Source organism: Sceloporus undulatus, chromosome 1, assembly GCF_019175285.1.
Source record: "Sceloporus undulatus isolate JIND9_A2432 ecotype Alabama chromosome 1, SceUnd_v1.1, whole genome shotgun sequence".
NCBI lineage: Eukaryota > Metazoa > Chordata > Lepidosauria > Squamata > Phrynosomatidae > Sceloporus > Sceloporus undulatus.
In genome coordinates, this window is record NC_056522.1 from 312,737,862 (window position 1) to 312,758,751 (window position 20,890).

The 20,890-nt window shown below is 38.4% G+C and overlaps 1 protein-coding gene across 1 annotated transcript in view; it reads left to right on the forward strand.

Annotated features, from left to right (window-relative positions):
• The window catches only part of RAD51B (RAD51 paralog B), a 449,375-nt gene that overhangs the window by 137,755 nt on the left and 290,730 nt on the right, over positions 1-20,890 (forward strand). Inside the window, exon 6 of the mRNA XM_042459821.1 lies at positions 3,109-3,205. Within this exon, the coding sequence (XP_042315755.1) occupies positions 3,109-3,205 (97 nt within the window). The remainder of the gene's footprint in view (positions 1-3,108; positions 3,206-20,890) is intronic.

Consider the following 20,890-nt stretch of genomic DNA (forward strand, 5'->3'; position numbering starts at 1 on the left):
GCATACAGATGGTAGGAAAAACCAAAAGAGCTAATGAGTTTACCTAAGGACAGTGTGTAGAGAGAAAACAGAAGGGGACCGAGAACAGAGCCCTGGGGAACTCTAACAGATAAGGGAACAGGAGATGAAGTCTGACCACCTGCAACCACTGCAAAAGATCTGCCAGACAAATAATATCTAAACCAGTCGAGAACAGAGTCTGAGAACTCAAAGTCAGAGAGTACTGTATGTCAGTTAGGAGACAGTGATCAACGGTGTCAAAGGCTGCAGACAAATCGAGAAGGATAAGAACAGACTAAAGGCCATTAGCCTTGGCCTGTAAAAGGTCATTTGAGATCTTAGTGAGAGAGAGTTCCTTTGATTCAATGAAATATTCCTTTGGAGGAAGGAGTAAGGTGATATGATTGTCATTGTTTTCTATTCCTCTCTGTGGCTCCCTGTGCTGTCATCCACATTGTTTCAGAGGGCTTTCACATCCTCTGGAGAACATATATGGGCAAGGGTGGTCCAAGGAATTTGGACATCCAAACAATGGCTTGCCAGTATAGGCTTGGGTGTAATATTTGAGACCGCCCATGAATTGAGACCAGGGATATAATAGAAGGTGGGGCCCATTGGGCCCAACCTGCCAATAGGGGGCAAACCTAAGCTATTTAAGCTGCCTTGCCCCTTCATCGGCCTCTTTTGCATGATTACATCCCGTCCTCCCACCCTCAGGGCAGTATGAAAATGTTCAGTCACTTCGGGGCCAGGTAGAAATTTTCTCCCATTTTCCCGGGGGTTTTTGTCTACCTCATACTGTTTCTAGGGACGGATAATTGGCTTAAGACAGGATGTTAAATAGGTTTCCCCAGGCCTAAATGGGGATGGGGGAACAATCGGTATGCACCCAGGCACCCCATTGAGGTGAAAGGTCTGGTTCGGGGCAGCCTTTACATGGCAAGGGTCACGGAGGCTGCTCGTGAAACAGCCTTTGGGGAAGATATGGGGGTTTTGCCCTCTCTTACAAACTCGTGGGGGTTTGGGAGAGCGTGCCTCATGTCTACCTCCCTATGACTGGCTGAGGATACAATCCGAGGATTCGGTTGCCCTCAGAGTCTGGTGTTTTCACCCTATGGAAGGCTGAAGAGGTAGTCTAGGTAAAGACACCTGGCTCCAGCTGAACCCACATCAGGATTTCACCCTCAGTTAAAGTCTCAAAAGTTTACAGTTATTAGTTTGGGTTTAAATAAGTTTTAGGTCTAATAAAGGCCCTTTTATTTACATCCAGTTTATGTGTCTGTTTATTTTATGGTGGGGGATCAAAATGAGTAGGGGAAATGCGGTCTCTTGTCCATTGGTAGGATCCTGTTATAAACAGCTCTGCTGGTGGGATACTCCTGTTGCAGAAGCATGGATTAGAATGTAAACTGACATTGCTGTCATCAATAAATGAAATATTGGCTGAATAAATGAAAAAAATAGTGCCTACTAGTCCTGATTGCCGTTTATTGTCTTGGGAACTGGAGCCCGTATGTTTCTAAATAACAGTTGGTTGAAGAATACTAGCAGTAGAGTGCCAGTTCATTCAAAATGTTCTTATTTGAAGTTTAGTTTTATATGCGCAATGGACCCTTGTTATACACTGGGGTTTGGTTCCAAGATCTCCCGTGGATAACAAAATCCATGTATGCTCAAGTCCCATTAAATATTATGACATAGCAAAATGGTGTCCTCTATAAAAAATGGAAAATCCAGGTTTGATATTGCAAATTTACACTTTTTTTGAACATTTTCATACCGTGGATACTTGAATCCGTGTATAAAAATTCTGTGTATAAGAAGGGCTGACTATATACATATATATATATATATATATCTCACACAAGGTGGTTGAAAATATTTTTGCAGACTTCCTACTCAGAACATCCTTTCTCATGTTCTGTATCAACTGAAAGCAGCTCCCAAAGAAGTTGAAACCTTTCATGGCCAGCATCCATAGTTTTTTGTGGGTTTTTCGGGCTATGTGGCCATGTTCTATAAGAGTTTATTATTATTATTATTATTAACCTTTATTTATAAAGTGCTGTAAATTTACACAGCGCTGTACATACAATCTTTTTAATTGGACGGTTCCCTGCCTTCAGGCTTACAATCTAAAAAGACACGACACAAAGGGAGTGGTGGTGGGGAAGGGGCCTCTCTAGTAGGATAATACATATAAAATACATAGCAATACAGGAAATGATTCAATAAAACAGGCAACAAAAGAACATCAAATAGCAAGTGACAATTATGCAATGCCTAGGAACGCTGCCCTGAACAGGATGGTCTTCAACTCCGTTTTGAAGCTGGTTAAAGAGGTGATGGCTCTTGCTCGCGGGGGAAGAAGGTTCCAGGAGTGAGTGAGTTTATTCCTGACATTTCACCAGCATCTATGGCTGGCATCTTCAGAGCTCCCAGAGAATTTAACCCTATCTAGAAATGAACCTGGTGTCTTTTTTCATGTAAGACATATGCTGCCACTGAACAAGGGGTTAGGAATAGCTCTAATTGTGCCCCCCCCCCCCCGGGATAGGCATAACTGTGTAGATGAAGCAGTAGCATCTTGAATCAAGAACTCTCTATATAATCATGTATATTGCAGTATTTTTCATGCATTGTTCAGTTGTAGCTGTGGCAGTACTGCCAGCCTGAGAATGTTTTTTTGTACTTGTCTTGCTCTATCTACACTCCTTTCCTTTATTCTTGGTCTTCCTACAAAAATACAGTCTATCTAAACCTACCTTACACATGTCCCTTCCAATTCTATAATTCTATGGTTCTTACTCTTTCTGTTACCAATTTTTCCTTTCAGCAAAGGCGTAGTTTTGAAAGAGAAGGTATGTAATGTGAAACCCTTAAGTAATTTTGAAAGGATTACATGAAAGGAATGGTTTTCTGTACTACTCTGTTAAGATGCTAGTAATGTAGATACAAAGATTTCAGGAAGGAAATGAAATTATTGAGTATTAAGGTGTATGTTGAGGGTTGCCTGTTTGTACATACATTCTTATTTTTGTCTGGGATACTATTGTGTTTGTCTTCTTTTCATTCTGAAACATTTTCCTTCTTCATGTCTGTTTGCAGGTTATCTTGACAAATCAGATTACCACGTGGCTGCGCGACGGCCTTGCTATACAGGCAGACCTGCTGTCTCCAGGTGATAACTTGTCCCTGTCGGAAGGTAAGCAGTCCCTCTTATTACAGTTGAAACTTGACTCTGACATAAACTTCCACTGCTGTTCTTATTCATTTTAAGAGGCAACACCAATATGGTTATCAGACCATATTGTATAAAATATAAAATGTAGCTCAAATGTAAAATAATATAAAATCATTTTAAAGTTTCATTCTCTAGTACCAGTGGTTTGTTAATCAAAAATTTATATTCTTGGACATGTTTTATTTAGTCATATGTTTGAAAAGATTACTAAGCATCCACTGACCTGGTAAATTACAGAACTTGTTCCTTATATTAGTGGCAAGATATTTGAAAGACCATCTGGCTTCTTCTTATTAGATGTGATAGAGTGAAACCAAGTATTGATTGTAATTATCAGGAATTCAAAAGAAAAGAAAGAACAGCTTGGCACTGTTGGAGAAAGAAGAAATATTCACTTATGCTTCTTGAACTATGCCTTGTTTTTATTTCAAATACAATTTAGTAAAGCGGATCTCTGCTGTTGAAACTTGTGTATGATATAACACAGCCTGATGGTTAAAACTTCCATCTAATAAGGTTATAGAGACAATATATTCTATTTAAGCATATAGTCCTGTTCTCATACTATGTACTTCATGTTTTTTGTTTGTTTTTTTTGCTTAGTGCATGCCAGAGATGGAGCACAGTGAAATGATAGAATTCTAGAAAAGGGTTGTTGTTGGGTTTTTCAGGCTATTGTTTTTTTTTTATGGCCCCATGTCTAGAAGAGTTTCTTTCTTGAGTTTCACCAGCATGCTGTGGCTGGCATCTTCAGAGATTCTCTGAAGATGCCAGCCACAGATGCTGTGAAAACTTCAAGAAACTCTACTAGAACATGGCCACATAGCCCGAAAAACCCACAAAAAACCATGGATGCCGGCCACGAAAGCCTTTGACTTCACATCTAGAAAAGGGCATTTTTCTTACTGTTTTATCTATAGTGCATTCAAACAATGAATGTTGCAGTATAGATTAGGAACTGCTTTACAGAGAAATAGATAGATGTTGTAGTCTTATAATACGGATGAAGGCTGTAACAGAATATTGTCATCAGAAAGGATGAAATGTACTTATTATGCCACTGTGTCCATTACTAATCCATAACTAGAACTGGAAGTGCTGTTATTTATTTATTTTTCCTGCTTTTTTCCAATCCTGGACTCAAGGCAATTTACAAAAATCAAAACAGATACAGTTTAAAAATTACATAATACAAAAGTAAAATATATAATTATGCTCTCAATGCTGTTAAAATATTTAAAATAAATTTTAAAACAATAAATAAAGCAATTAAAAGCATAACCATTAGAAAGGATAACTGCAAATAGAAGCAACACAGTAATATGAAAGGTCCTTTCCTCTTGAGCAGTGAGCTCTCAAAGGCCTGCTGTGAGAAGTTTAGTCGTCTTTGTCAGAGAGTTCAGGTGCCACAACAAATTACAAATCCCAGAATTCCATAGGATGGAATCATGCCAGTTAAAGCTGTGTCAAACTGCATTAATTTTGCAAAGCTGATTAGCATGCATGAGCTTCAGTAACATGGTGCAATTGCATTTATGGCATGTGTAAAAACTGTAGACATCTAGTTTCAGGAACCTATGTTTGGACCTATGTCATTGGATGAGAATGCAGAGAGACCCCTTGGAAGTGAAACAGAAAAGAAAAGTCTCAATGAGATTAAGAGGGAATGTGTGTGTAAAAGGGGGGAAACATGCATCATAGGAAAGAAAGAAAAGAAGGCGGAAATTAACAGAGAAAAGAATGTTGTGTGCAGACAGAAAAAAAAAGACTAAACAGAGTGGCTTTAATAAATCATTTAAAAAAGAGAGAAAGAATGTTTTTGTGCAGTTGAATTAGTGACACACCCTTCTTGCATTAATAAAAATGTCCCTCAGAGTGACTGGATTCATAATTCAGAGTGACTTACTCATCCCTGAACTACAGTAACATTTACTAATTCTTGTGAAAGTGCCGAGCACAAAGAACTCTCAGAATTTGTTTGGTTGTGAGCAGCTCTTTAAACAAGCATTTCAAGCATAAAGTGTTCTAGCATGTTAAAAACTGAAAAATACTTGAGGGAATAACATTTTGACACATGCTGGGTTGCTCTCTTCATTGTTACAGCTGCAAACTCTTTAAATCTATCGCAAACTTGTTTGTGCAAGCCTTTTTTGATGATAGCTATACTGTAGTTTGCCTCTGTGTTTCACAGATGTATGCTCTGAAATAGAATGATTCACAATTTGTCAAATACTCATTTTTACTAGAAAGTTTTTAGCAAATCATATGTGATTAGACATCATTTGTAGCCTCAAATCTGTTAGAAAGAATTTCCTGAGATTAAATACATAGGACTAGTAATAAAATATCTGGTTTTGGTTATCATTTTGAGTAGAGTAAACTGACAGCACACTGTTTCTGCCAGTGGCTATACCAGTATTGGATTACATTTTCCTGCCGCACTATATAGTCAACCATGTCTATCATTTGTATCCCTCTCATATTGACTTTAATGTTAGTGATGATTTATGCTCCAGCATTAGATGGTAGTAGATTGGGGTTGTGGGGGGTGGGGAGAGAGAAAGATTCTTGTTAATAGTAACTGAAAGTCTGTATGTTGTGGGTACTCTGGGCAGGTATGCAAAATACAATATTTCAGGTAGATTTTACATATGCACACCTAGAAAGACTCCATTGGAAACGAGATCTATTGAAACAAAGAATGAAATCTGAATGTTGCTTCAGTTCATGGAGTCATTCTGCAGACAGGTTAGGCTTCAAAGGATAATGTATTGCTCCCACATAGTTCAGGGCATGACTTGATTGTTTAATTTCTTAGAAATAAAAAAAGACACAATTGGGTTGTAACTATTTTTAATTGAAGCTGCAATTCTGGTGAAGTGAGATTTGGTCCCTTAAAAGGGTTGCCTGTGCAATGTGGTCCACATTGTCTTGCAAAAACAGAAGTAAGTGTGAGATTTTATTTCATTCCTATCTATTCTATGGAGACTGATAGTACTAAAGTTTTGTAAGTGGCCCTGAGAATGTGTCATAGAGACTTGGGGCATTTCTGTACACTGGAAAGTGCTCCTTAGGTTTTTATATTTTATTTTCTGAAGGATTACAGAGTTGAAAGGAAACTTAAGTATCCAATTAAACCTCATGAAGAGGGATTTGCTGTGTCTGATTACTACACATGACTGCCAGATACTTACATAATTGGTACTTTATTTCTTTTTTCCTGTTTATAATTGCATTCTAGGTTAGGGTTACAAAATGCTCACAGGGTTTATTCCACAATGGTTGGTCTAAAACATTAAAATACTTACCACTCACTTCTCTCAATTTTTTTCATTTACTCTGTCCCTTATCCTGTATCCAACTTCTATTAAAGCAGGTTATCTTGGATTTCAGTTGTGGAAAGACAGAAATATGTGTGTGTACCTTAAACCTAAAATACGTTGCCCCTGGGTGTTGCAAAATAACCTTCCTTGATAAATCCACAGGGTTTGTTTTTTTTAAAAAAAAGATTAAAGTCTGGGATCCATTACTGCAAAAACTGAAAATAATTGATCTTAGAAGGAATGGCAGAAATCAGCACTTATAGCAAGTAGGGGAAGAAGGACTAAGGTATAGTGCTGTGGCCATTCAGTGTCTTTCACAGCACTAGCCCTTCATCCTCCGTTTCATCCTTTAGATTGATATGAACCAAAATGGAAAAAAATAAATAAGTTCAATACAGTATGAAAGAAGAAGAAAGGAAGCCTCTCTGTCCCAGATATTCTTTCTTGTGTAACAGGTTATAGCTTTTTTTATTTAAAAGTGAAATCCTAATTGAAATCAGGCGAGAATAGTTTTAAATTGCTGAGTGGAAGGAGCAAATGTGTTTGTGTAGTGCTGTTAGATGTTTGTTTTAGTGTTTATCTACATTGCACAATTACAAGTTCCAGACCAATGAAGAAAGGTCTTATTTGTCCATGAACATGCAGCTCTTGATAATCTTTGGCATGATTCCACAAGACCATCCCTGTGTCCCATGACTTCAAATCATGTTTGAGTACTGTCTCATAGGAGAAAAGAAAAACCTCCTCACACATTGAAAGTTAGGGCTGGTACAGACAGGCATGAAAAAAAAAAAAAAAAGGCTTCCAGCCAGAATGGAAGTGTGGCATATGCATGACGCATACCCCCATGACACCTGGAAGCCAGCTTCATGCCACTAGGCTGCCCATCCAGCAGTTTAAATGCCATATGCTGCCAAAGTGCCATAAAGCAGCAGAGGAGCAGGAAAAGCCAGCTTTTTGCCAATGCAAAAAGGAGCGGCATTTTACCATTTCTTTTTGGTAAAGTGGATTGGGGCCACAGCATGCGGTTGCCATGGCCCCAATCTCAGGGAAGGCTTGCCATCCCTTTGCAGTGGTCTGTTCTGCCCTTAGTCTGTTAGGGAGCAGTGTCCATCTACCATGTAGAATAATTTAAAATTAAAATGAAAGGGAAAGTCCTGTAATGCTGCCAATATGCTTCCAGTCTGAATTCATGGGATTGGTGATGATTTTTAAAGCCTTCAGTGGCTTAGGACCACAATACTTTAAGGAAAGATTCCCACCCTCCCAGCCTGCCTGAGAACAGGGCTTTTGGCAGGAGGTGTTCTCTCTGTCCCACCACTGGGAGCAGTACATTTGGGAGGCTCATGGGAGAAGGCCTTTCTCTGTTGAGACACCAATTTATGTAATGTTCTCCCCTTGGAGGCCCAGCTGGCACCAGTGATGGCTTCATTTTGCCACAAAGCTAAAATGTGGCTTTTTGTTAAATTGTTTGGGATCTAATTGGTTTTTTTCTAAATGTACATATTTTAACCTATTTTAACTTATTGAATTGTTTGATACTTTAAAAATATGATTACATTATTTTATTGCTTTATATTCTATATTGTATTAAAATAAATAGATTAGACTGAATTGATTTTATTTGTATTCTGCCTGTACATTTTGGTAAAGGGCAGGCTACAAATATATTAATAAATAGATAAATAATTTGAATCAACTTTTTTTAATTGTAGACATACAGGGTATAAACTGCTTTGTGCCAAAGAAAGCAAGCAGAGTCTCCCAAGGAACTAAGGATGATAGGTTTCACTCGTAGTCAGGAAAGGAAGGACCATGGCTTTTTACACTAGCTGCAGCTCCTCAGCTATGTACGAAGTTCCATTCAAAAGAGGTTAGAACATGTTAATGATTCATTTATACTCGGTAACTATAAGGTCTGACTCTCACTGGACACAGTTGTTGAAAGCATTCTTTGCCATATCTGAAACTTAAATCTTCAGGGATTGTGGTAGATTAAACTGGAATTATTGGCGATACAGCCCTACCAATGGTAAATTCTCCCCCAAACTGTTGTTACTTTTGTTTCATCTGCATCATCATCTTGTCCATGTTATCCAGTTAGTCATTGTAGATAATGAAGACAAGTAATGGAAAAAGGCAAGAACAAAGGTAGGTGTCATAAACATATTGATAACAACTAATTTGAGAGTCCAACATAATTTAAATAGAGCCCTAAACTATAGAGGGTATACCGCATCTCCGCTGATCTCATGCTTATTTATAAGTGGGTTTGGGTATCAAATCCATGAATGCTGATGCTAGCATCTTTTTTTAATTATTAAGACACACTCTTTTGTTTATCATCCAAAATGTATTCTCTGATTTTTCTTACGGGGAAAAAAACAACACAGAAAATTTTCACATATTGGTATAATAAAACTGCTTCAGGCACAAGACGTGCAGAACTAAGGGGTCTTGTGTAAGATGAAACATTACATAATACCACCCAGGGAATTCTTGAGAAAACAGCAGCAAAGACCATGCACTACACATTCCTGGAGAACCACCAGCCTGAAACTTCAACTATTTAAAACATGATTCTGAGTCTTGCTATAAATAAATTTGATTTTTTAAAATTACTGCATTGTTTACAGTTCTTCCTTTAAACCCAGCTGACAAAATCTATTCCAGATGTTTGGTGGGCATGAACAGCAAGCAACAAAGTCAGACAAGAAAGTTAAAACTTAATGAGCAGAGAACCTAAAAAATAGAAGAAACAGAGTAAAATCCTGACTGCAATTTGATATCATTTTAACAGGAACAGAGTAATTAATTTGCCGTGTTCATAGGACACCAAATTTATTAGTTTGTTTTTTCTTGAAAGCCACAGGGGCTTGGCTGATGAAACCTGAAATTGTTGTTCCATAACCTTTGCTTTTATATTAAACAAATGACCTCAGATTTTGGAGCAGCTTTTGACTCCAGGGAAAGTATGCCATTAAGAAAGTGCCAGAAGTGTGTTTAATTGATACAAGCCTTGAAAACCACTCTAAAGGGTGTTATTTCCTATTACAGATTTCTGGGAAGTGATGGAGCTATCATACATTTACTGGAGGCTAATATTGAAATAGGGTGGTGGAAGATGAGCACAAGTTCCTCTGAAACGGGGTAACCTTCTATGTAGGTTGATATCTACATGAAATTGCCCAGTTGCATGGAAGATCTGTCTGTCTGTGATAACTGCCTCTTTTAAAAGTAGGTGGGGAAGGGGTAGGAGAAAATGACACAGATCCTTTTCACAAATGGTCCTTTATGTGGAGGCCTTCACAAATACGTTAGTTTTTTTGTGTTTGGAGAGAGAAATCAGAGTTTGGAATAAATTAACTAGAAATTGCAACTTACTTCAAATTATTATTATTATTTATTTATTTTGCAGCAGTTGAGCTATAGCCAAGTCATTACAATTGTAACTCAACAAGAAATAGCATCACTCCTTTTTAGTGTTAACTGTAATAGTTTTTTTTTTTAATTACATACTTATAAATGAGGTATGACCTAACTACAGTAGGCCCTTCACATTCGCTGGGGTTAGGGGCACAGGATCCCTGTGAAAGTGGAAAAACTACAAATAAAAAAACCACTATGTTTTAACACCTTTCTAGGAATCTCTAGATGCTCCAGCACAACTTTGTGGTTAACATCTGCCAGAGGTTGACCATAGAATCATGCTAGAGGACCTACAAATGCCTAGAGAACTGTTTTCTCTAGGAATCTCTTAAGTCATCCAGCACAACTCTATTGTCAATTTCCGGCAGAGTTGTGCTGGAGGACCTAGAGATTCTTAGAGAGAACATATTAAATCCAGAAATAATCAAAAGTCGAAGCTGCAAATGTGGAGGACCGTGACTGTATTTAGATGTATTTTGAACTATAGGCCAGTGGCTTCTGGTTTCTTGATAGTATATAACTTCTTTTTACAGCTAAATAATGAGACATTAAAGAGATACTCTATAACAGTTAAGCTTTACAGTAACTTACAATGGGGTGGGTAGCATCCTGGAACTGTGATTAATTACTGTATTTAAAAAGCTTTGAGAGGGACTCATGCTTTTGCTCCATTATGTTATTTTAATTCTTCCTCCTACTGAGTTTATGGATTTTTGTCTAACAGCTGTAAATTTATGTCAGAATTTCACCTGTATATGAAGGACGTCATAATCAAAGTTTTAATTCAGTTCAAGAGATACTAATTAGATTAACCAAGAAGCATGCATTAGATATGCTCAGTTGTGTTAAACAAATACCCCAGACAGATGGAACAAGTTATCTGTTTTTGGCTTATAATTAGGACTGAGTCCCTTTAAAAAATAAAATTAAAAAAAAAAACCCTGATCAAGTTACAGATATGAGTTGAGAGCAAAATATTTAATTTCAGAGGAGCTTATAGAGTACCAGCTTGTAGCAAGAGACACTGCTGGCAATATTTATTTCCAAAAACACTCTAGAAATGGCAGTGAAAGAGAACTAGAGTATGCTTTTGTTTCAGTGAATATTTTCTGTAACACCTGCCTTAAAAAACAGTCCAGTAACATCAATAAACAAAGAGCCTTGTCTGAGCTTTGAAATTCAGACTTGTAGGAGCTGTGCCAAACTCAGGCAAGTTTTTTGGAACACTGTAATTTATCCAGACCGCAAAGTAATGACCGTGTATTTTTCTGCATGTTCCTCCCATTGTTAGGTATTACCAGGATCTGTGTAAGCTGAGGAATTTTTTTCCACCCAGGCTCTATCCCACAGAGAGGTCAGACTTCCGTATTTCTCCCTCCTCAGCTCTGACTCACAGATTTTTGCACTCTGTGTTGTAAAATAAAACAATAGAACTGGCCAGAGAGTGGAAGATGACTGTGGAAAAGAAGGAATTTACTGAAAAGAACTCTCAGGATAGTTATTTTAAAGGAACTTTAAAATGCAAATGGCTGTGGGTTTTTTTTAATTGGTTTATTCAAATACTTACCTTGCTCTATCATAATATCTAAGGATGGTGTAAAAGAAAACCGTTTTAAACCATGTAAAATGTGTTTTTAATTGTGTTTTTTATTTTAACATGCTGTACCCCAACTTGAGGAGAAGTAGAGAAGAAATAAAATTTGTTATCATTAATCATCATCATCTGCATTTCATCGATGGTCATTCCTTGTCATTTCTATTTTCTGCTAGTAGTATGGTGTTATTTGCATATCATTAAACTGCTGATACTGGAAAAATTGGTTGCTATCTCCAGCTTTCATATCATCTTCCACCAAGTCTAATACAGATTGTGGTATGATGTGTTCTGCATAGAAATTAAACTGATGGGGTGATAAATTGTAGCCTTATCTGATCCCCCTTGGCACTAGGAAAGCATTCTGCTTTTCCATATTGTTTCCTGACAGAGTCATCCTGTTCTAAGTACAGGTTACACATCAAGACAGCCAAATGTTGTGGCACAACCATTTCTTTTGGAGAAATCCATATTTTTTCATGACCTACACAATCAAAAGCTTTGCTATAATTTAGAAAATGTAAAGCAAAAGAAATGATTAAAACAGTTTAAAAGCATATTAAAGTATGTAAAATTTATAAGATGTTAGAACAGTTTAAAAGGATGTACATGCAGATATTTTTGAAATCATTACTCCAAAAGTTTTAATATAAAAGGTAACTTGTGGCCAGAAAGAAGGTGATATGGGTTATTGGACTTCTGTAGGAGGGCATTCTAGAGTTGAGATGCCATAGCTTAGAGATCCCTCTTCCATATTCACACACAGTATATGCCTATACTGGATGGAAACAAAAGAGGGTTTGTACAGCAAACCTCAGTGTTTCGACAGATGTATATTAGGGAGAATCATTCTTTTAAGTATTGAGGTCCCAAATTATTTAAATACAACTACCTGCACCTTGACTTAAGAGACCTACTGTTCTTTTTAAAACACATTTTTCTCCTGAAGATTTTATCATATGCTATGAAGCAGTGTGGGTGTTTTTAATGTATTAGGCTTTGACTATCTTTATTTTTTAAAAGGTCTTATGACACACCCCCACACTAATATGCTTAAATCTCTAAATGTTCTCTTTCGAAACTATTTTTCACCCACGAGAACATTTTCTTTACCTACCTACTTTTAATTTTGCAAACTTCATAGGCACACATTTCTGAATACAGTGATACTATTTTACAACATAGCAAAAAATAACTCATCCACTCCCTGCTAATTCAGAAAGCTGCATTTTGAGGAGACAGAAAGCGAACAGGGTATAGCAATGTAAGCTTCACTGCACTTGAGCTATTTAATATCAGTTAGCAGCAAGCTGTGACATGAAGTGGGTATAAGAGAATAAAGGGAGAGAATATTCAGAATACAGAATATTCTGAATATATGCACGATATGTCCCATTCATTTCAAGACTTTTTAAAAACTTTAAGCGACTCTCTTCACTGCAACCATACCCCACAGCAAATAATGTCTTTGCTATTTAAAGAAGGCTCAGTATGTAGACTGACCTTGACAACAAATTGAGGGATGCAGATAGTGCTAAATGCTGAGAGCAGACTAAAGTTCCAGTCTCTGCATTGCTTCCCTATTATCTGAGCATAATTCATAGTGCTGGCTTTGATCTAAAGAGACCTGAACAGCCTGAGCCGTACATAAGATAGGGCTTATCCTCGTGGTCTTACAAAGGGCACTGTGAGTGCTCTACAGTATGTTTTCAGAAGATCAACATGAGAGAAGCAGGAATGGCCTGCTGTGCTGGTATGTGTCCTGCTTTTTATGAGTTAGAGAGATATACTTCAGGCCAAAAGAGAAGAGCACATATTTTTTCTTGAGTTCTTTTCTTTTGGTTCCTGCCCTACAGTTTCCATGAGCATTAGCATTCTCATTGTTACTGTCAAAGCAGGGAATTGAGAAGAGCAAGCTTCCTACAACATACAAAATAAATTGAATAGGAATTGTTTACAGTGATGTGAACAAAATATAGCAACAAAATGTCTTTCTATGGACAAATGACATGTCAATATACCTGTCCAGCCTTTTCCATGCCACATAGACCTGGTTTTCTGTGTGCAGGGAAGAGTTTGATCGTTTTAACCTGCAACAACATTCAGCTACACACTCCAACATTATAGAGTAATACGTTAATAGTTATGAGTATCCAGTACTCTTAGTACCATTTACTCTTCTCCACTCATTTTCAAGGGCACCAAAAGTAATATTCAAAATATAACTAGGTAAAGAAGCACTGATAACTACAGTGTAAAACTTTGTATTTAGCTGATATTTTCCCATATGGAAATAAATATTATTTGGTTAATTTTGTGGAATGACATAAATGATTGCTTTCTGCTTATTTTTAGGATTTTTAAAAATGAAAATAGAATGTTGTAGTATTCAGAATCATCAAACAGCTCCCCATAAATGCTTCCATTAAGAAAGAAGTGCACGGTCCCCAACTTTGGAGTCACACACACAGAGATCCACCCTTAGTTTTGTCCTGCAAGGATGTTTTGGCCTTTTCCTGTTACCACTGCATTCCACCACCACCCTTCAAATCCCACTTGTTTCAAACAGATTGCTCTTTCCTTCATATGTTTTTCTTTCACAGAAATTCTTATAAAGAGTACTTGAAAGAGCAACCTAAATCAGACTAGCTGGAGAAATAGCAGCTTCAGGAGATGCAGGAGACATCTCTCAATTCTCAGTAAGGAAGGAGGATTGCTGGGGTGTGTAAAGTTGTGTATATGTGCACATCACATGTAGTCCTCAGGGTCAAACAATTTAGGTACTTCTGCAATAAGATACTATTTGTAAATGCTTCAAATATGTCCTCTGCTTTTTTTCTTTTGAAGGTTTCAGCTTAGCCAGGCTGTGAAGATCTCTTTCTTTACAGAAGTGGCTTGTACAAAAGGATGCTCCTGATAGGACAGTTTCCAGTTGCGTTTTAAAAAATGGTCTGTTGGGCAGAACTGTGCACTACTAATAGCATTTATGGTGCTTCTTGCACAGCATTCTTCATGTCTTGGGTCTTCTGGTAGCCAATTAATAGGCAGTTTAGCAATTGGATTAGCACTGGAGGAAGGTTGGTTGTTTATAATCTTAGGTCTCCCATCCTATCTGTATTATCTTTTAACTATCTTGGATGCGCTTCTGGGATAAAGGCAACATATTAGTCAAATAAATAAATGGTAGGTGGGGTTTTTTACTCCATTTTACATATCAATAGAACATTTCAGTGGGAGACTTACAGCTTGATTTGCCATGTGTAGCCTGATATACTTCTAATTGCAAGTCAGGTCCATCTGTTGGAGGACATAAAATGGTGGTATAACTCCACCAACATTGTGTTCTTTGGGAATTGGTGTGCTTCAGCTGTACAGATGATGAGAAGGAAGAATATTTGGGTGGGCCCAAGCAGTACAACAAAAGGGTTAATATACTCAGATCAACAGAAGCTGAGAGATTCTGAAAGCATTTGCTTATCCGTTTTCTTAACGCCTTTAGTAATTTTGGTTTCTTGACTAGAATCATATTTAGTGTGTGGCCATGAGGCATAATGGTTTGTTTCCTACTATATTTTCCCTCAAAATCCTTGCCTAATATTAAAGTTACTAATAAATCATTGTCCGGGGAAAATGCATTTCTCTCCCCAGCTTCCAGAGACATTATGATTTGCGCTGGTGTCTTCATTTTTTTTTCTTTTGGGTGCAAGTATGATGGACACCTATTAGACAGTTTCTGTGATCTAATTAATGACAAGCAACATCTCCTACCTTAACTACTTCATGATGTGATGCTAATGCCAGGACTTACCTAATAGATTCCCCCACTTCTCCAGTTAATGGAAGCTGAATCTGACTACTAAGCACAGAGACTTCCTTTGTTAGTTTCTTCCTGTACAAACACATTAACACACGTATAGTGGATATTTGTATCACTGACTTTGAAATAGGATTTGCTGGCTGTAATTATATATATATATATATATATATATATATATATATGAGATTTTGCTGCTGTTGTTAACTGCCCTCAAGTTGACTTCGACTCAGGGCGACCCCATGAATGAGACATCTCCAAGACACCCTGTCCTCAACTGCTCTGCTCAGGTTCTGCAGGCTCAGGGCTGTGGCCTCCTTGCTTGAGCCCCTCCATCTGTTATGCAGTCCTCCTCTCTTTCTGCCTCCCTCCATTTTTCTTTGCATTAGTGTCTTTTCTGTTGAGTCATGTCATTTCATTACGTGGCTGAAATACAGTACAACAGCCTCAATTTAATCATCATGGTTTGCAGGGAGAGTTCAGGCATGATCTGGTCTAGAACCCATTTGTTTGCCTTTTTTACTGTCCTCAGTATCCTCAGCACTCTTCTACAGCAGTACATTTCAGATAAGCTGATTTTTCTAGTGTGTTAAATCAACAAGTGTCCTATATTGTATGTCAGTAACTGTAACATTCAGCATTAGAGATGGGAACTAAGGCTAAGAGCTGCTGAAGTTTGGCCAGTGAATTCATGGCTAGGGCAGGAGAGATGTGAAGCAAGGGTGTCCCATTTCATACTTGTTAACCTTGATTGCTGCTCTGTCCTGTGTGATTAAATGCATTTCAAGCATGTTTTGAACAGCTAGGCATGATCACTTGGGCTGATAAATGACTACTTTTTGCAGATTTGAAAAATCTGTAGTGGAAAATAAACTTGGCCAGCTGCTACTATTGCAAACTATTTTGAAAGTGGAATCTGTGCATGTTCACTGCATTCAGTGAAGCCTCTGTGTGTGTGTGTATGTGCCTTAAAGACACTTGTAGACCTATGGTAGTCCCATGAATTTCAGAGGGTTTTCTTAGGCAAGGAATACTCAGAGGTGGTTTGCCAGTTGCTTCCTCTGAAATATAGTTTACAGTACCTGGCCCGCCAGCGATACAGAAGAGAAAGGGGCTGAGCGGCCCCTTTCTCTCTCCCCCCACCGCTATTGAAGCCCCAAGGACACCCCTTTCCAGGCTGCAGGGAAGCAGCCTTTTGCCACTTCCCCGAGGCCAGGAAAAGCGGCGGATTGGGGCCTTCGGGGCTGCCACTGTAGCAGCTCAGGCCCTGATCCATCAAGGAAAGGGGCAGGTGCAGGCTGCCCCAAAGGGGCAGTCTGTACACCGCCTATGTTTCCAGGACCAGATGAACTATAACCAAGGGTATTAAAAGAACTGGTAAATGTAATATTGGATCCATTGGCAATAATCTTTGAAAACTCCTGGAGAACAGGAGAAGTCCAGCAGACTGGAGGAAGGCAAATATTGTCCCTGTCTTCAAAAAGGGGAAAAACGTGGATCCCAACAATTATCGTTCAGTTAGTCCCAATACCAGGAAAGATTCTAGAGCAGATCATTAAACAGAGAGTCTGTGAACATCTATATGGCAAGTCCATAATCACAAAAAGTCAACATGGGTTTCAGAGAAACAAGTCATGCCAGACAAATCTTATCTCTTTCTTTGATAAAATTACCAGCTTGGTAGATGAAGGGAATGCTGTGGATATATTATATCTTGATTTTAGTAAGGTGTTTGACAAGGTTTTCCATGACATTCTTGCAAACAAGCTTGTAAAATGTGGGCTAGACAAGGTAACGGTTACATGGATTTGTAACTGGTTGACTGGCCAAACCCAAAGGGTGCTCAACCATGGCTCCTTTTCATCCTGGAGAGAGGTGACCAGTGGGGTCCCACAGGGCTCTGTCCTGGGCCCAGTGCTATTCAACATCTTTATCAGTGACTTGGATGACAGAATTGGGGACATACTCATCAAATTTGCAGATGACACCAAATTATGAGGAATACCTAATACTCCAGAGGACAGGATCAAAATTGAATATGATCTGAATAGACTAGAAAGCTGGGCCAAAGCTAACAAAATGTACTTTAACAGAGATTAATGTAAGATACTGCACTTAGGCAGAAAAAAAATGAAATGCACAGATATAGGATGGGTGACACCTGGCTGAATGAAATTACGTGTGAAAGGGATCTAGGAGTCCTAGTAGACAACAAGTTGAACATGAGTCAACAGTGTGATGCGGCAGCTAAAAAGGCCAATGCAATTTTAGGCTGCATCAATAAAAGTATAGTGTCTAGATCAAGAGAAGTAATAGTGCCACTATATTCTGCTTTGGTCAGGCCTCACCTGGAATATTGTTCTAGGCACCACAATTCAAAAAGGACATTGAGAAACTGGAGCGTGTCCAAAGGAGGGCAACAAAAATGGTGAAGGGTCTGGAAACCATGTCCTATGAGGAACGACTTAGGGAGCTGGGGTTGTTTAGCCTGGAGAAAAGAAGGTTAAAAGGTGATATGATTGGCTTGTTTAAATATTTGAAGGGATGTGATATTGAGGAGGGAGTGAGCTTGTTTTCTGTTGCTCCAGAGAACAGGACCTGGAACAATAGATGCAAGCTGCAGGAAAAGAGATTCCAGCTCAGTATTAGGAAGAACTTTCTGACAGTAAGGGCTGTTCGACAGTGAAACACGCTCCCTCGGAGAGCGGTGGAATCTCCTTCTTTGGAGGTCTTTAAGCAGAGGCTGGATGGCCATCTGTCTGGGATGCTTTGATTGAGATTTCCTGCATGGCAGGGGGTTGGACTGGATGGCCCTTGTGGTCTCTTCCAACTCTACGATTCTATGATTCTGTGATTCTAATTTTAGATGTTTTGTGAGACATTTGGCACCTTGATTTCAGCATTAACTTAATAAAAGCTGTCACTGACTCTGTTTTGTGTCTCCTAGTGCATGTTGCAGAATTTCCCCCCCAAAACCATTGATTTCCTAAAATTGAAGTAAAAATTCCTTTCTGATGCTCATTATTTCAAAAGAGTCAAACTTAGGAAACAAGGAGTTCAAAGGCTACAGCTGAGAGATTTCACAGTGCTGGTACTAACTGATAAAATCCTTCACAGATCAGGGCCACAGTAACTGAAGGAATGTCTTTTATGTTCCTCTCCAACATTTGTTGTTGTTATGGGACGCCCTGCTCTGAGTGCCTTAAAAAGCTGAGATACACCAGCATGCTACTTGAAAGAGACCCTTTTTTTATTAGTAGACCCACCCAACACAGAGAGCAAACTATGTATGACTCTGGAGATCAGGGTTCAAATCCCTGCTCAGCTATGGAAACCCACTAAGGGTCAGGCAAAGGCAAATTCTCTTCTGAGCAAATCTTTCCAAGAAAACCCTATAGAATCATTGAGTTGGAAGAGACTACAAGGGCCATTCAGTCCAACCCCCCTGTCATGTAGAAACTCACAATCAAAGCATCCCCAACAGATGGCCATCCAGCCTCTACTTAAAGATCTCCAAAGAAGGAGACTCCACCAAACTGAGGGAGTATGTTCCACTTTCAAACAGCTCTTATTGTCAGGAAGTTCCTCCTAATATTGAGGTGGAATCCCTATGGTAGGTTTGCGTTAGGATCATCATAAGTCTAAAACGACTTGAAGGCGCACAACAACTCACACCACCCCAAGGTAGGGAACAATGTCCTTATACTGCCAATAGCTTTTATTTGTGTGCTTTAGCTTAACTATTAGTTCTGATCTTTTCAATTCATTATTGTGCTATTTCTGCTTTTAAAAACACACATTTGTTAACGAGGCCGTGTTCATTGTCCAAGGGATTTTGGCTTTTATCTTTACTGTCACCTTAAAAGCATTAACCTGTAGGGTAACTAATGATGACAATGACAACGTACACAGATACAAATACATTGACCAGAGTCTGAATAACAACTTTATTATTATTATTATTATTATTATTATTATTATTATTATTATTTATATAGCACTGTAGATTTGCACAGCGTTGTACATAAAACAATAAATATATAAGAGTAAACCTGTCTATGGCGTACATTCATGGCCATTACTTTAAGGCTATGCAGGGGGAATTTTGGTTTATTTTGCTTTGAACAACAGAGATAATGTGTGTGCGTGCGCGTGTGCACACACACACACTCCCCATATCACAGACTGCTTTTGTGAGTTGGAAGACCCTCACTTTCAGAAACATTTGTAAAAGATGTTTCCAAGAAGCATACAATGCTGAACGAGTTCCATGATGCTTTGGATCTCAGCCTTCATCTTTCAAAGTATATGTTGGGATTAGGTGAAAGAATAAGAATGAAAGATCAGTGAGCAATTCTGTGCAAGTGTGAGCTTGCGGAAAGAGTCCAAAGAAGCTGAGGCTGCTTTTCCTTGTTTGTCATACTTACAGTGATGCCATGTAGGACAGTAAATTCTTTGTAATGTCTTTGATTGTTTGTGCATTGTGTGTTGGTGACTGCCTGTGGATAGGATCCTATATGGATGTTGCTCCCAGTCAGAAATTATTTCAATCATAGCAGCAATCTACAAATGAATTTCAAACATAATTTCAAGTTGCATATGATGAAGTACAGAATGACAGAGTCAAGTGCTCCTGCAGTCAATCTGTTGTTCCTTTCCTGCTGCGTCTGATGGCATAAGATGAAGCTCAAGTTTTATACAGCTCAAGGAGGAGATACTGGAGTCATTTTTATGACAGGATGAAGCAATACAAGCGTCTTCTTTCTTGGAATGAAACACTCTTTGGCATCTTAAAGACTAACTATCTCAGTGTGGCATGAACTTTTATAGGCAAGAGTCCAGCATTTTCGAATTGGGTTTCAGATATCTGAGAGGCCTTCCCAGTTCATCCTGCCACCTTCATATTCCTGCTGCCAATTGTATCTCCTAGGATCTTGCTGTGTCTGAATGGAGAGTCCGAAAATGGCTCAACAGTAGTTCTCGTGTTTATCTCTTTGTAACTGGCATCTCATTTGGATTTAGTTTCCTGTCATCTGTCAAAACTATCTAGGGCAACTTAAGTTCTTTCAGAAATAACTGCCTCTGCAAAGAATAGTTCACTGTGGAGTAGTCATTTCAGCTTCCTTTGGGCTATATGCCAGTTTATAGAATAATGGATCTTTCTTTGCTTTCAGTTGCTGCTCTCTTTTGCTCATCTTTATCATTTTTCTTGTGTAGAAAGGGGAATGTGGGAATATTTTTTATTGTACTCAATAAGCATTTGTGATAATTTATGGCAAGAGAGCAATTTCCAGCATTTCCGGAGTCACCGCAGCAATGAAACATTCACCATTTTGTTGCTTTTAGTTCTAGCATAAAGAGCTGTTGAAACTTTAAAAAAATAAAATGAAAGAACAATACAAATCCTGTGACTTTGTTGGTATTATGATGCTATTGTAGTATGTTTTAAAACTTCAATAATTTGAGATTACAATTGTAGCTTTCAT